Source organism: Meles meles, chromosome 13, assembly GCF_922984935.1.
Source record: "Meles meles chromosome 13, mMelMel3.1 paternal haplotype, whole genome shotgun sequence".
Taxonomy (NCBI): domain Eukaryota; kingdom Metazoa; phylum Chordata; class Mammalia; order Carnivora; family Mustelidae; genus Meles; species Meles meles.
The window spans coordinates 5,812,447-5,827,835 of record NC_060078.1 but is presented as its reverse complement, the minus strand read 5'-3'; the positions used below and the strand labels follow the sequence as shown (position 1 = coordinate 5,827,835).

General features: G+C 36.3%; 1 protein-coding gene across 6 annotated transcripts in view; it reads left to right on the top strand.

The window, feature by feature from the left end:
* ARID4B (AT-rich interaction domain 4B) overlaps positions 1-15,389 on the top strand; it is a 148,285-nt gene that overhangs the window by 108,313 nt on the left and 24,583 nt on the right. For all 6 annotated transcript variants that reach the window (XR_006821207.1, XM_046026560.1, XM_046026559.1 and 3 more), the window contains 2 exons: positions 11,645-11,729; positions 14,216-14,414. Coding sequence is in view for 5 of the 6 variants with exons in the window: in XM_046026560.1 (XP_045882516.1) it covers positions 11,645-11,729; positions 14,216-14,414 (284 nt within the window). In the remaining variant the exon portion in view is untranslated. The remainder of the gene's footprint in view (positions 1-11,644; positions 11,730-14,215; positions 14,415-15,389) is intronic.

Here is a 15,389-nt window from a genome sequence, read left to right as displayed (position 1 = left end):
TTTCTGGTAATTTCTACATTTTTCCTTTTTTCTAAAGTTCTGTGTAAACCTTTATATTGATATTTTTATTTGTACCCGTTTCACAATTGAAAATGTTAATTTTTGCTACACAAAGGATAGTGTTTGAGCCAATTTGTTTTTTACTTCCACAATGGAAAAAAAAAGACACATTTTTAGCCAGAGCTCTGGATCTTAAACTGCATACTGGCTTGTAAATGGTATGATACTGCTACAGAATTTTTCAGATGAGGTGGTCGTATATCAAACAAGTGTCTGATACACTTGTTGATTTGGCTAGGCTGCCACATGCTTGGGGAAAAGTCAGTGCCTTTTTATAAATTGTTTTTAACTCTTCTAAAAATAGCATTCAATCTAGAAAAATGTCACAGTATATAAAAGTAGAAAGACAACTATTTGAATATTGTAATATGTTCTCTTTTAGTCTTTTGAAAGACAGAGCTCATATGTTTTTAAAAACTATAATCATACTTCAGTAATTTTTAGTAGTAGCCATTCTTGTTTGTTTTCTCTTAGCGATGTTAATATTTTATAGAAGTTTTTAGTACCATTAATTAATTGATCCCTTTCATTCTCAAGTTTCTAAGTCATGGCATAAACATGGGAGTGACTTTTGAAAATGAAGTTACACTTGGAAATTCAACTGCTGTAATCTCTGTTGCTCGTGTTGGGTTTATCCTGTTTAGTGATACAGCTAAGTGTGTTACAGCTATCTAGACTGCTTGGCTTGGGATTTAAAATCTATCAGTATTGTGTTATGTATTGAGGCTGATTTATTTTTCTCCATTTCTAGTTTGGCTTTCCATAATCAAAGGGTTGGGAATTTGATTTGAGATTTTTTAAATACCGAGATTCATCAACTACATTAAAAAGATAGCCCCAACTAAAAGAGAAGCAACACTGAAATTTCAACTGTTGAACTCCTAAGTAACAAGTTAGTTCTACTCCGTATTATAAGCTATAGGAAACTGAAGATAAGATATATTATACTTAAACATTACCTGAAATTAAATGTATTTCATTTAAAAAGTATCTTACCTCTCTAAGCAAATTGGCTCCTCCTTTGAGGGAATGGGGGGGAGGGACTAGTCAAAAGCTTCCATAAATGGGTTCAGACCCACTTTGTGCTAACATTCAGCTGCTCTTTAACAAACGTCTGTTCCTTTATTTGACATACATAAGTTCAGTGTCATGTGCAAAATACTATACTTGGACTGAAGATAAAAAGAAGTGGTCCCTGGGGCGCCTGGGTGGCTCAGTGGGTTAAGCCGCTACCTTCGGCTCAGGTCATGATCTCTGGGTCCTGGGATCGAGTCCCACATCAGGCTCTCTGCTCAGCAGGGAGCCTGCTTCCCTCTCTCTCTGTCTTTGCCTGCCTCTCTGCCTACTTGTGATCTCTCTCTCTCTCTCTCTCTCTCTCTCTGTCAAATAAATAAATAAATCTTTAAAAAAAAAAAAAAGTGGTCTCTATTAGGAACTGATTGTCCAGGGAGGGGGATTACCCTGTCAGGATTTACAAACACCCTCCTTCTTGATGCGCCCCCATGCTCTTGTGTTGCTTTGTAGTTCTTCCTGGACAAAACCACTGGAACAATTCTTAAATCTCACGCTCTTACTCCTGGCCTGCATCTGTGCAGCTGGTCCTGTCTGGAGAAAGCAAACAACCACGCTGGCTTCTTTCAAATTCATGAGGATGAACTTTGGGTGGCCACGATATGTTTCTCTTCCATTCACTCTCCTTTTCTCAGAAGACTGTTTCATTCTGTTTCTCATCTCCTCAAATGCCCGGCATCTCTTCCCCATCCTCACTTTCAGTTGGTGACCTTACTTTATAACCTCGTGAAAAACTGAAGTGAGAGTTTTGTGAACTTCCACATCTGCCTTCTTCCCTGCATCTGCTGCTGCATTCTCTCTCTCTCCCTCTTCAGTCATCCGTGAAAACAAGCGTGCTGCTGTGCCAAGCTGTTCTTCTGATTGTCATGCCTGCTTTCCTAAGTCAGAGACATGGGCCTAGAAATTCTCTCTTTTTTCCTCTCTCTCTTGTCGGTTTCTCACTCTGTTTTGAATCATCCACATCTGGACCTGCAGTGGTTTTTCCCATCTCAAAACTCACTTGAGCTTTACCTGCTTTTGTTGCTGTGCCATTTCTTTGCTCATTTCCATCCAGCAAAACTATGAGTTTACACTTGTCACCCAGTTTCTCTCCTGTTGTTTTGTGTAAAGCCACTCCACTAAGGCTTTTGCCCCATCACACCTCCCTGTCACCAGTGACCCCATCTAGCTGAACTCCATCCTTATTTCTTGACCTCTTGTTACTTGCCTTATCAGTGTTATTTGAGCCCACCGATCCTTCCTTCCATGAGAGTTTTCACTTGTGTTCCAGCTGCAGCAGCACCAACTGTTTTTCTTGCTTATTTTCCTTTTCTGCCACTCCTTAGTTATCTTCTTTTGTCTCTTCTTGTCTTTGTATGTTTTCTTCTTTACAGTCATGCTCTTTTATCTTTCTGATATCCATTTTAACTTCTTTTACTTTCCATTCCTATTTTTCCAGTTCTAATTTGAGACACTTTTCTGATACTGAATTTTTCCAAATTATTTTTTTGGAGTCAAAGGGATTTGACCTTCTGGAATATAGCTTACACCTTGGACCATGGGTAAAAAAAAAATGTTTTTAATTGTTCAAGCTTTCTACATCAGGACAACATTATTTTTCAATACAAAAGTACATTTAGGGGCACGTGGGTGGCTCAGTTGGTTAAGCAACTGTCTTCAGCTTAGGTGATCCTGGAGTCCCAGGATCAAGTCCTGCATTGGGCTCCCTACTCTGTGGGGAGTCTGCTTCTCCCTCTGACCTCTCCCCTCTCATTCTCTGTCTCTCAAATAAATAAAACCTTAAAAAAAAAAAGACAGAAACAAAAGTGCATTTAACTGTGAAACATGAAAAAAAATGCCAGTTCCATATTCATTCCATTAATATCCCTTACCACATCTAAAAAAGTACGTGTCTGCATTTGGTAAGTAGGAAACAAATACTGAACTAAATTGGACCTCCTTGATATGAAATAGAAGTAGAATAGATTTTATCTATATAAAAGGGACTAGTCTATAAAAATGACACCTATAGAATACAGAGACTGATGGGAGATTGGAACAGCTGTGACCTGGCTCTCCATTGGAGCCTCTTAATGCTTTTATATGTGGTAACTTTTTGTTTAACTTTCTGAGGAACTGTCCCAACTATTTTCCACAAAGGCTACACCATTTTACATTTTTACCAGAATTGTATTGGGGTTATGGTTTCTCCATGTCCTCACCAACATTTTATTATTTTCTGTTTTTTACAAAAGTTTATTATAGCCAACCTAGTGGGTATCTCATTTGGTTTTGATTTGTATGTTTATAATGACTAGTGATGTTGGGTGTCTTTTTGTGTCCTTATTGGCTACTTGTATGTCTTCCTTGGGGAAATGTCTGTTAAGCCCTTTGCTCATTTTTGAATTGTTTTTGTTGTTGAGTGGTAGGAGTTCTTCATGTGTTCTGTATATTAATCCTTCCTCAAATAAATAATTTGCAGATATTTCCTCCCATTCTTTGAACCCGCAGAATTGTCTTTTCACTGTCTTGATGGTGTCTTCATGTACAATAGTTTTACCAAATATATCTATTTTTTCTTTGTTGTCCATGCTTTTGGTGGTGTATCATAGAAAATATCACCAAATCCAGGGTAGTGAAAATTTCCCCATGTTTTCTTTTAAGAATTTTCTTGTTTTAGCTCTAATACCAAAGCTTTTCCTTAACCAATTTTGAGTTAATTTTTATATGTAAATATGGTAGTCAGTTCTTCTTTATGATCTTTTTTTGTCATATGAAGAGCCCATCTCCTAATTAGTAGCCAAAATGGGGTTGAGGATGAGAGACTGAATGAATCTGATTGGAAATACTCCCACTCTGTGACTTTCCTTCTCTTTTTCCTTTTGTCCCTTTAAGAATTTTTATGTCACTTCAGCTTAATTTCTCTATTCCTTCTTTCTGCAGAATGTTCTACATCCTTACTTTTTTTTTTTTTTTTCTTTTACTTCCATGTAATCTGATCGTTGCCTTACTTTCATTGTGTATGCCGTTGGACTTAGGAATGCTGACAGAAGAGCACGTATAGAGTTGTTCTGTTCCTGTGCTTCGAAATGATTATTCTGGTAATGATAGAAAGAAAAGCAAAGTACTCTAGGAACTTGTCTGCTTTATTGCTATAGTGTGGAAGTTAAAAAGCTACAAATGAAGACGATTTGACAGTGGTTTCCAAGTGAGTATCTACAAACTTGTTTTAGAGGATAGGGAGTCTTTTTTTTTTTTTTTTTTTAAGATTTTATTTATTTATTTGACACAGAGAGAGATCACAAGTAGGCAGAGAGACATGCGGGAGTGGGGGGAGCTGACTCCCCGCTGAGCAGAGAGCCCGATGTGGGGCTCAATCCCAGGACCCTGAGATCATGACCTGAGCCGAAGGCAAAGGCTTAACCCACTGAGTCACCCAGGCGCTCCAAGTATAGGGAGTCTTTTTGACCAAGACTTCCAATTCCATTTGCATGTTTTTCCTCCTGTGTCCCGTTCTTTTTTTCTTCATACCTGACTGTCATGTTTTCCAAACTCTCAACTTCCTCAACCCTCTGTCACAGTCTCCCAGCTTACTTACTTTTTAGAATGGAAAACATACTAAAATTAAAAAGTACTCTGGTAGTCAAAGGACTGTGTTACAACTCATGTGAAAAATTCTTGTGCAGTATGAAGACGCTTTGTATCAGACAATCCTGCCTGTAGAGACATACAGTGAATGAAGTGAACGTAATAATTTGTACTTTAAAAATACAACTTTTGAGTTGACTAGTTTTTCAGTGCAAGTGAATATAAATATTTCCTTCATAAACAAAGATGAGTAACTTGGTTCTTTTTGCACTCAGATGGACTTTCTTTCTTTGTATTTATTTAAGAGTGTTTACTAAATTGAACCTGTTCCATTCAGTAGTTTTTGTAGGTTGGCAGGTACATTTAATGTAGAATGTAAACGTGGACCTGTTCATTTGGTGGTTTTGTAGATAGGTAGGTTCATCGGTATATTTGTTTAACTGTGCATAGATACCAATCCCCTGAACTTATCAAATGTTAATGAAGTAAACTTTTCAGGTACTTTTAAGTCAGTATCTGCATCACAAAATACAGTGAATGCCTCAATTGTTAACCATTTGCAATGATCTCTATAAATGAGCCTGGTACAATGCTTTGTGATGTGTTCTTAACATTACATATTACCTCTGCCTAAAGACCTATACCTTTGTTTCATTTTACAGAGTTACACTCTTCAGGAAAACCAGTTGATATAATTACAATACCATGTCCTTGGGCTGCTTGTGTCAAATATTAAATATGTTTATGCTATACTATCCAAGTTATTCTCGTTGTGTTATATTTATTATGCTGAGCACCATTCTGTGTCTTTAATGTGGATTTAATACTAAGTGCTATATGAAGTGAAAATATGAAATGTTAATGGCATGCTTAGAATTTTATTTTTCAATAGTATAATGCTTTATTTTTGTTTCATTATATCTTAACATGACAGAAGGCATTAAATTTATGTTCAGTGAGTCTTTTATAAATTTTGCTTTAGATATTCTCTCATTAAAAATATATGTGTAAATTGAGGTTATTATAGAAAATTCATAAAGCAAATATTGATGAAATGGATTATAAAATTTATAATTTAATAGCTGTTGCTGCTTTTCATGTGACTTGGTCTTTTTCCTATTACAGTGTCATACTTTTTTTTTCTATATTTTTTTTTTACTTTAAGAAGGGGGAAAAATTTCTTTCCTTGCTAAGATAGCCTGAATTTCCACTTTAGATGTGAGGTTTTAAAAATCTTAGTTATATGACATTCATTAACTTTTTATATATAGATAGGTAAGATACAAAGTACGTATTGTTCAGCTGTTATTAAATGAGTCTGTCTAATCATTACAGAAAATAAAATACAGATGATTTCAATGTTTTATCTAAATTAATGGTTGACTCTTAGATTTTATATTTTTTGTAATTTGTATACCTGTTTCAAATAATGAGCTTTTTAATATGTCAGCTTGGTTTTGCTTATGAAATTATTTTTTAAATATTTTTATTCTGCATGTAAATTTTTTTTAATCTCTAAGGTTATGTCTTTTGGGGTATGTCTTAATACACGCTGCTAATATTCCTTTGAAAAGTGGTTTGGTTGGGTCATGAAGAACCGAAATCTGAATTAATGTGGGCAACAGAACCATTTTGGTTTCTTACCTGGTTGACTAACATTGTTTTCCGTTTTTATCATTGCCAAGTAATTTCTTAGATGATTTGCCAACACATCCAAACAAAAATCAGAAAGCTGTTTTTCTCTGTTTTTCTCTGGTGAGAGCAAGTATGTTATGGTCTCTGAATGGTTCCTTCTAGCTTTGTATGAATATTTTAGTTCATCACATTTTAAAAATTCAAATATCTATGTGGTTGCTGCTTTCAGAAGGTTGAGAAGGTTTGTATTGTTACTTCTGTAATTACTGCTTGGTGTTGTCTTCTCTGTTACACGGTAAGCTCCTTGTGGGAAGAAGCAGTGCTCTTTTCGTTCCTGAATACCTAGTGCAGAATCCGTCACATAAATAGTACCTAAGAAGTATTTATCAAATGAATAAGCCCTCATGCATACTTTTATATATGTATATATAGTTTCATATAATTTTTACTTTAGGGATCATCTGGTCCAGCTCCTTCATTCTATATAGGACAGGGAGCAGACGTCTGTAAGTTAAATGAGTTGCTCATGTGTCTGTTCTTTCCTGTTTGTTCCATTAGTTGAATGTTAGTAGAGATATTCTCAGGTATGCCATATACATTCTTTGAAAATATCTTCCTTAATACTTCAAATATCTGATGAGATACTTGTCTAGATTTCATCCTTTAATTACGGTCGATTTATTAATCATTGAAAAAGTATGGCCTAATTAGTAAGAGACTTAATTTTCTGTTTAGTATTTTTTAAAATTCAGTGTTTGTTTTAATATTTGTTTTTCAATATTTGTTTTTATTTATTTTTAATGATTTTATTTATTTGAGAGCGAGAGCGAGTGAGAGAGTTCACATGCACACACAAGCAGGGGGAGTAGTGGGAGAGGGAGAAACAGGCTCCCTGCTGAGTACGGAGGCCAATGGGGGGCTCTGTCCCAGGACCCCAGGACCACAACTTGAGCCAAAGGCAGATGCTCAGCCACCCAGGCACGCCTCAATATTTGTTTTTAAATGGAAGAATTTAGTAATCTTTTCATTGTGCCCTGGCAAACTATATTTCCTTTTCTCACAAAGGGGCCAATTACTGGCTTGTGATCATAATTTCTAAACGTAATGTCCAATTTAAGGCATGACAGTTTTTATCAATAATCCAAACTGCCTGCTTGCTTCAGACATCCTCACAGCACTCTCTTATTGCTTGGATCCAAAGCTGCAAGTCATTTTGTTTGTAAGCCCACTGCTTAGCTTGCATTGTCTCCTAGTTCTCAGACTACGTGACCACTAAATATGACACCTGACAGCAATAGGCCCACTGACCTTGAAGAGTAATCTAGGTATTTAATGAGAAAAAGTGGTTTCCCTGCAGTCTGAAGGCGTTCCCCTAAGTAACTGTTAAGGAGTGCTCTTCCTAGCGGTGGAGAGACTCCATCAAAATATGCCCTTGATTCCCTCTGTGGTACTTAAAGCAGAATTGGGAACATTGGAGAGTCCCTGACTGTCACAGCCAAGCGAAGGATGGCATGCCTGTGTATTTGTGCATGTGTGGAAACGTTTTCAAATTTAAAAAAAAAATGTATTGCATTGAGTTATTAAGATTCTTATGTTCTTTAAGAATGTATTTTGGAGCATGAATGGATAACTTCCTTAATATTTTACTCTAAGGAGAAATTGAGAACTAGTTTATGGTATTCTTTTTCTTAGCTGCAATTTTCTGCTCTTTGCCACTTCCAGTAATTTCGGTTTTTATGGTATTCAAGATAGTTGGATTTGAGCTGAATTTTTCATTTTCTATCTTCATTGATTACTTTCTTACTATGCCCACAGTAATTGTATGGTCTCTTTAATATAAAATACACTGTATTAAAAGTCAGCGTTTATATAGAATGAACAGCATCAACTTCTTGTAGTTCTGAACTAGATTCCGTTCATTCAAGTGTTTATTCTTGGTATTTGATAGGGAGTCAGAGATCTTGACCCACTAATATTGCCTCCTTTATATAAATTACCTGGCACTAGGAAAGTCAAAATTAAATTGGCCTACCTCTTTCTTTTACATGAGTTAGTGTCTGTAGGAAACATTTTGGCATTGTTTTGTTTTGGGCACCGGTTTTTGTTTTTCTCTCACATTAACTTACGTGTCTCTCCTTTCTGTTCTTTGAAAGTACTCTGTAAAGAAAACGGAACACTTGCATGACTCTCTGAGTAATTGCATAAAGGGAAAGAACATTAATTATTTTTAAAATACAGTGATCAGTTAACAGCTCTCAGTTTATTCTCTAATCTTTGTTCCTTGTAAGAGTATACAGACAACTAAAATGCTATTTAGAACCTCATTAAGTTTTTAAATATTTGCGTGGGTTAATGTTTGTGTCAATGATCTCAACTTCATTTGGTAAGGGCATTTATAATCTGAAAGCTCTCCCTTAATCAGAATTCTCACGTTGTTCTCAGTTCTCCCTCATCACAGGTTGCGCATTTTTAATGTGGCTTTTCTATCTGCTCATCTACTGTTCTTTTCTCTGTTCTTACTCTGCATAGGACCTGCCATCCATGCCCTCTACCATTATTCTGGTATTGACCAGAATGTCTTAAGAGGCAGTCCCTTACCCATTTTTCTCTAACTCCCTACCTCGTACTTTTTTGGCAAACCTATTGCTCGCAGAGTCAGTTTACTTCCATGGTTTGAGTTTTCTTAATCTGTGAAGTAAATTCATTGATAGATTTAAGGCATGTTCTAGTTCTAAAGGTTATTAATTATAATAACAATAAAAATATTGTGTCACTACATTTTATTAAAAATAGAGAATAAGTCTGGCCAAGAAAGGAACAAATCTAAAAGAATAGTGTCAGAACAGGGGAATACCTGAACAAGCAAAAAACACTGAGAAATTAGAACAGAAAGAGGCAAATAGTACAGGAGTAAAGTATTTATAGGACTGTAAGTTACCATGTACAGAGTACCTATTATTTCACTAGGAAACATTTAAAGAATTTTCCAAGGCATCTCTTAAAACCATACAGAATATTCATTATTTTAAAACAAAACTGTCATCCAAGATAGTAAGACCATAGTGTTTAAATACTGTTACTCCAGTATTTTAGAAGTGTGTAGAGTTCCTTTCATCTAATTCCAGAATTTGCCTTTTTTCTTTTCTGCTTGGTCCAATGCTCTTCACACATTCCACAGTCACTACTTTAAGTTCTTCTGATAGCCAGTCCTCTTATAGGACTCTTCAGAAAATGGTGACCAGATAGCGTATGTACACTGATGAAGCCTAGGCGGTGGACATCATCCTGTACCAAGGCAGCAGCTGTTACTTTATTGATGTGTATGTTTCTTCTACCTTGTTCCTAAGAGAATATCCATTCTCTGTGACTCATAAATCTTTCTCCCTCATGATGAACATTTCAGCTATGGAGGCAGTAACTGTTTTTGTTTTTGTTTTGTTGTTGTTGTTCTTGTTGTTGTTTGCTTATTTGATGTATTTGACAAGTATAGAATATCATGGTGATGATCTTAAGTTGAAAGCTACTGTTTTGCCCTAATTTCAAATGTAATTCATGCCAAAAACCCAAATTGAATAGTAAAATGTCTGATATTACGAACTAACTACGTAACAGATAGTTTCGAGTAAAGAAAGGTAAAAAATAATATATCCTTGTTTAATTTATGTTGATGTTAGATATAAGTGACCATCATGAACTGTCTTCAGTTATCTCATAAGAAGCTTGTTTTGTTTTCTTTTAAACAAAGTACACAGCATTAACTTCCATAACTATATCCAAGTAAGAGCCACTTCTAGACATTTACATTCAACTTTGCGAAGGGCAGAGATACTATATTTTCTCTTCATTTTCCACCTTCGTTCCAGTTTTGGAAGGAACTAAATAGCTTTCATCTCAAGCATAATGCAATTTTCAGTATTCATGGGAAAGTTAAAAGTCTGTAAATATTTAGGAAGGTGCTACCGTGCCAGTATTAATACCAAAAGGGATGTGTTGAGTAGAATAATATTTGTTTTAAAACTTTTCGAAGTTCTTACTATGTTTGATTATTGAAAACTAGATGTGCTGTGCAGTCTTATTTTTTTATTTTTCTTTTTTAAATACAGTCTTATTTGATACAGAATACACTGAGTCTGATGTTGAGAATGGCTTGACCAGGGCCACCTAACTAGCCGCACGAAAGTTCAAGGAAGACTTTTTCCTAGAACTCATTCCATTCTTCCTCATTCTCTCTAATTATTGCTATGGCCCTCAGCAGCTTCCAGCAGATACAGACCTAATCCCTTGCCTGCAGGTGTGCCCTCGGCCTTAGGAAAGCCAGTGTTTGCACCAGCAATAGCACTTCGCCCACTCCGAAACAAGTGGCCAAACTCCGGAGCAAGAATATACTTTCTCAGTCGGGTGATGACCCAGATCATTTACGGCCTGGTGTGGGGCCTCTGTTACTTCATTTAGTACCTCTACTAATGAGGATGTTTTCATTTAAAAGCTTATTTTCAGTTCTTCATGTTCTGGAGTTAAAGACACTAGTGAGTTTTCCATTTTCCACAATAAATATATGTAACTTTTGAGCATAAAAAGAGGTTAACTCATTTTTAATGTTTCTTCCTTTCAGTTGAGTTTTTACAAAAATAAACTGCCATTCTTTTTTGCTTTAAACAAATAGATTTACTGCAGTCAGGAGTAAGTTGCTCCCTGTGAAACTCAGAGAGACTGTCGGCATTGAGTGGGAAGGCCATCAGAGCTGTTGACTCTTAGCTGTGTGTATATATAGGAGGCGTCTCAGAATATTGAAAAACTTGGCCGAATAAAGCTTTCCTACTATTTTATGAGTTTTTTTTTTTTCTGTTGATTTTGCATTGTCTGTAAGTTACAATATTATGCTCTTTTATAACACAATGTCATTTAAAACTAGGGCATATTACCTTAGCTTCCTGATATGTCTGGGGGGGAGAATGGTCTACTTGCTGCTTAAAAGCAAACAGAGTAAGACCCAAAAAAAGGAAAAAAAGAAAATATTGTGGTTTCTTTACAATACAAATTTGGTTTCTTTTAGTTATGGTAACAGGGTAAGGGGTGCTAGTTTAGATTTCAAGAGATCTTTCTGGTTTTGGTTCAGCCAGTAGCTGACATTATGTCCTTGGGCAGATCACTTCATCTTTCTTTTTGGACCTTGGTAGCTTTATTTGTTGAACCAGGAAGTTGATGTTTCCAGTTCTAAAGTGTTACAATTCTGTTTATGAGTTTCTCTTTAATATGGCATAGTTACTTAAGTGATGTTTTGTGTACTTAGATGAATTTCTTTTAATTTTAGATATGATGAATGGATTAAAGCGGATAAAATAGTAAGACCTGCTGATAAAAACGTGCCAAAGATAAAACATCGGAAGAAAATAAAGGTGAGTGCTTATTTTGCTAAAAGTGCTTTTTTTACTATATCATAGCTGTTAATTAAAGAACTTTTCCTCTAAAATATGCATTAAGTGTGTGTGTGTGTTAGTGTTGGTAGAGATGGCAATACTCAAGAACAGTGAATTTACCAAATGCTTGATTTGGGTATAGTTAGTATTGTCAACTTGTGGAAAGGTCTTTTGGAAACAGTACTAAGTGATCTTTGAGGCTTTTTAAAATCCCAACATTGTGTAAGGCCACCCAGCCAGGTTTCACACTTACTTATTCCCATCCTTTTTCCCCCTCTCATTTCCAGCTAGGAGCCATAAGATAGTGTGACTGGGAGCCTGGCTTTTAGTCTAATGGCTGTAAACTATTCAGGGGAAGAAAAGGAGGGGGTATCTGAAAGCAAAGGAGAGCTGGAGGCCCCAGATCATGCAAGCTTCCCCTCAGAGCGATTGTTGTTTTCTCACTGTAAAATGGGTCTGTTCTTCAAGCTACAACTAGGGTTTCTTAAACCTCTTTCATCTCCCTTTTAGTCTTTACTGGTGAGTATGGAAATCAGGATATATAGCATTATTTTTAGCTACTGGAAGAGTTGTGTGTGAGTGGTGTTAAAAAAGCCCATTTCCACAGCCAAAGCAAGTTTTAGGAGGGAGTATTTCTCAGGTAGAGAAGGAGGTGGGGATGGGAGTATTAGAATATTCATTCCAGGGGCGCCTGGGTGGCTCAATGGGTTAGGCCTCTGCCTTTGGCCTAGGTCATGATCTCAGGGTCCTGGGATCAAGCCCCGCATCAGGCTCTCTACTCAGCAGGGAGCCTGCTTCCCTCTCTCTCTCTGCCTGCCTCCCTGCCTACTTGTGATCTCTGTCAAATAAATAAATAAAGTCTTTGAAAAAAAAATTCATTCCCTAGGGAGTTTTTTCCTAACTATTTATTCTCAGTTCAGTTCTTGCCCCCTGCCAGGGCATATTACAGTTCCTGGGCATTAGGGAATAATCATGTGAATTTTGGAAAAGCTATCTAGATAATACTCTGATATTACACACCCCTCCCTTATTCTGTCTTATCTGTTTTCTGATAGCCATTAAAAGCCATATTTGAATTCCAAATGGGGTGGACCTTTTCTGCCCTCAGAATACAGGATACATTATGATCTCTGGAATAAAATAATGAAGTCGTGAAAAGGCTAGCAACAGGAGAAAAAATGGAGCAGCACTAATTGCTGATAGGTTGTGGTCATCTACCTGCACATCAGGCTTTTCATTGCATTCTGAGAATTAAGCCCAGATGGCTCTCACACTTGAGCACCTATCACAGTCACTTGGAGGACTTGTTGGAACTCCGATGGCTTGGCTCCATCCCCAGCATTTTTGATTTGCTAGATCTGAGGTTGGTTCCGGAAGTTTGCATTTTTAACACATTCCAGTACGGTGCTCATGGTGTGTGGGTCCAGGGACCACACTTGGAGAACAGTTACCCCGAAACATCTGTAATGTGTCATAAATTACCTTCTCTGCATCCAGAATGATGATAGTGATGTGCCGTTTTGGGAGAAGTGTGAAAGTAGTCCCTGAGATTCCGTAGTCTGTCTCTGTGGTGGGACTTCAGAGGTGTCTACTGCTCGGTCACGCTCTGCAGCATCATTTAGGAAGCTTGTCTCAGTGATTTTTCCTATACATTATTTTCAAAACAAAAAAGCAGCTTCCAGGAAGTATTTTAGTTAGCCTCTCCTCATTTCAGTTGTAAACGTTTTTTTTTTTTTGGCAGGAGGGAGGAAGGTTGCCTTGTGACTTCAGTTTTTAAGAGATCATTTGTTTAGAGTTATTCCTAGTGTCAGCTAACTGAAGATGTTGTGTAGTGGGAATTTTGTCATTCCCAACCAACATTTTATATTGGAAATGTTACAAGTTTTGAAACTACCAGGTTGAAAATTTTTTTTTTTTTTAAGATTTTATTTATTTACTTGACAGACAGAGATCACAAGCAGGCAGAGAGGCAGGGAGAGAGAGAGAGGAGGAAGCAGTCCCCCTGCTGAGCAGAGAGCCCGATGCGGGGCTCGATCCCAGGACCCTGGGATAATGACCTGAGCCGAAGGCAGAGGCTTTAACCCACTGAGCCACCCAGGCGCCCCAGGTTGAAATTTTTTTAATGAATATTTAAGCCTTTTGGGTTTTAATTTTGAAGAATTTGTAATGTCAGTTATTACCAGTATGAGGTTTGTTAGTCTGAATTGCTTATGGGACACTAATTTACCTCCACTATTAAAATTTAAATATTAGACAAAAATATTTTATTTATCCTATAGTATTTGTTTAAAACTTTGGAAAAACATCTTTGGCTGTTTGTGAGGAGCTTCTTATGTTCTTTATTCTCATATTATTTAATAATATATAATACAACTTTGAATTTAAAATGAGTGTTAACATTGTTACTGATAAATGCCTCATGATAAATTATGGCTAACATGAGATACTTTTTTTTCTTCACCTAGAATAAATTAGACAAAGAAAAAGACAAAGATGAAAAATACTCTCCTAAGAGCTGTAAACTTCGGCGCTTGTCAAAACCGCCTTTCCAGACAAATCCGTCTCCGGAAATGGTATCCAAACTGGATCTTACCGATGCCAAAAACTCTGATACAGCTCATATTAAATCCATAGAAATTACTTCTATCCTTAATGGACTTCAAGGTAAACATAACAAATACCCTGTTGTGTACAACTATATGTTTTTAGTTGTTACAAGTCAAATTCTATAAAGCCAATTCACTGTTTTTTAATTGGACCATAATTTTGTTTTCTGTTGTTACTTGAAATAAAATCAGCCATTGATTGAGGATTGGAAATATTTCTATGAGTAGTAGACCTAAAGGTGTCATTAAATTTTAGTCATGATTTATTATTCACCCTACAGTACTGTACTGTGGGTTTTTCAGGTACTGGCCTTCTCCACTGCCAGGTAAAAGCATGGTTTGTCTTATGCAATATTAGACTATATAGTTAAACTGAATTTTTTATAAAGAATACCAAACTTTGCTTATCTTGATTGCATCTATTCTGATCTTTTTATGATGGCATTATTGCTTAATATTTAAGGCACAAGGAAGTAAAACTATCAAATAATAAAAATGAGGAAGACTGGAGAGGGGATTTAATACATTTGACTGTCAGGGAAAGGGGAAATATGACCTGTTAAATGAAGTATCTTTCTTCATAAAAATATTTTACATTTCTCATGACTTAAGAGTTTGGATTTTTACTCATTTAGAATATGACAAATTGTTTTATGTCTCTTAGTTTAGATGGTTATTTACAAGAACCAGTTTCAAAATGCTACAAATATCTTAAGTTCAGTCTGTAATTTTCTGATGTATCAGATGTAGACAGTATATAAAAATGTATACATATATATGTAATTTAAATAATAATATAAAGATGATCATTGGTATGTCTACCATAGTGATGAACAAACAGTCTTTATTTAGAAGAATTTTGCATTTCTACCCCAGAAGTAATTAATATCCTGACTTTTAAAAAATTTTTTTAAAGATTTTATTAGAGCGAGTGGGTGCAAGAGAGCGAGCGCAAGCAAGGGGAGAGGCAAAGGGAGAGGGAAGAGCAGACTCCTTGCTGAGCAGGGAGCCTGATGCGGGCCTCGATCCCAGG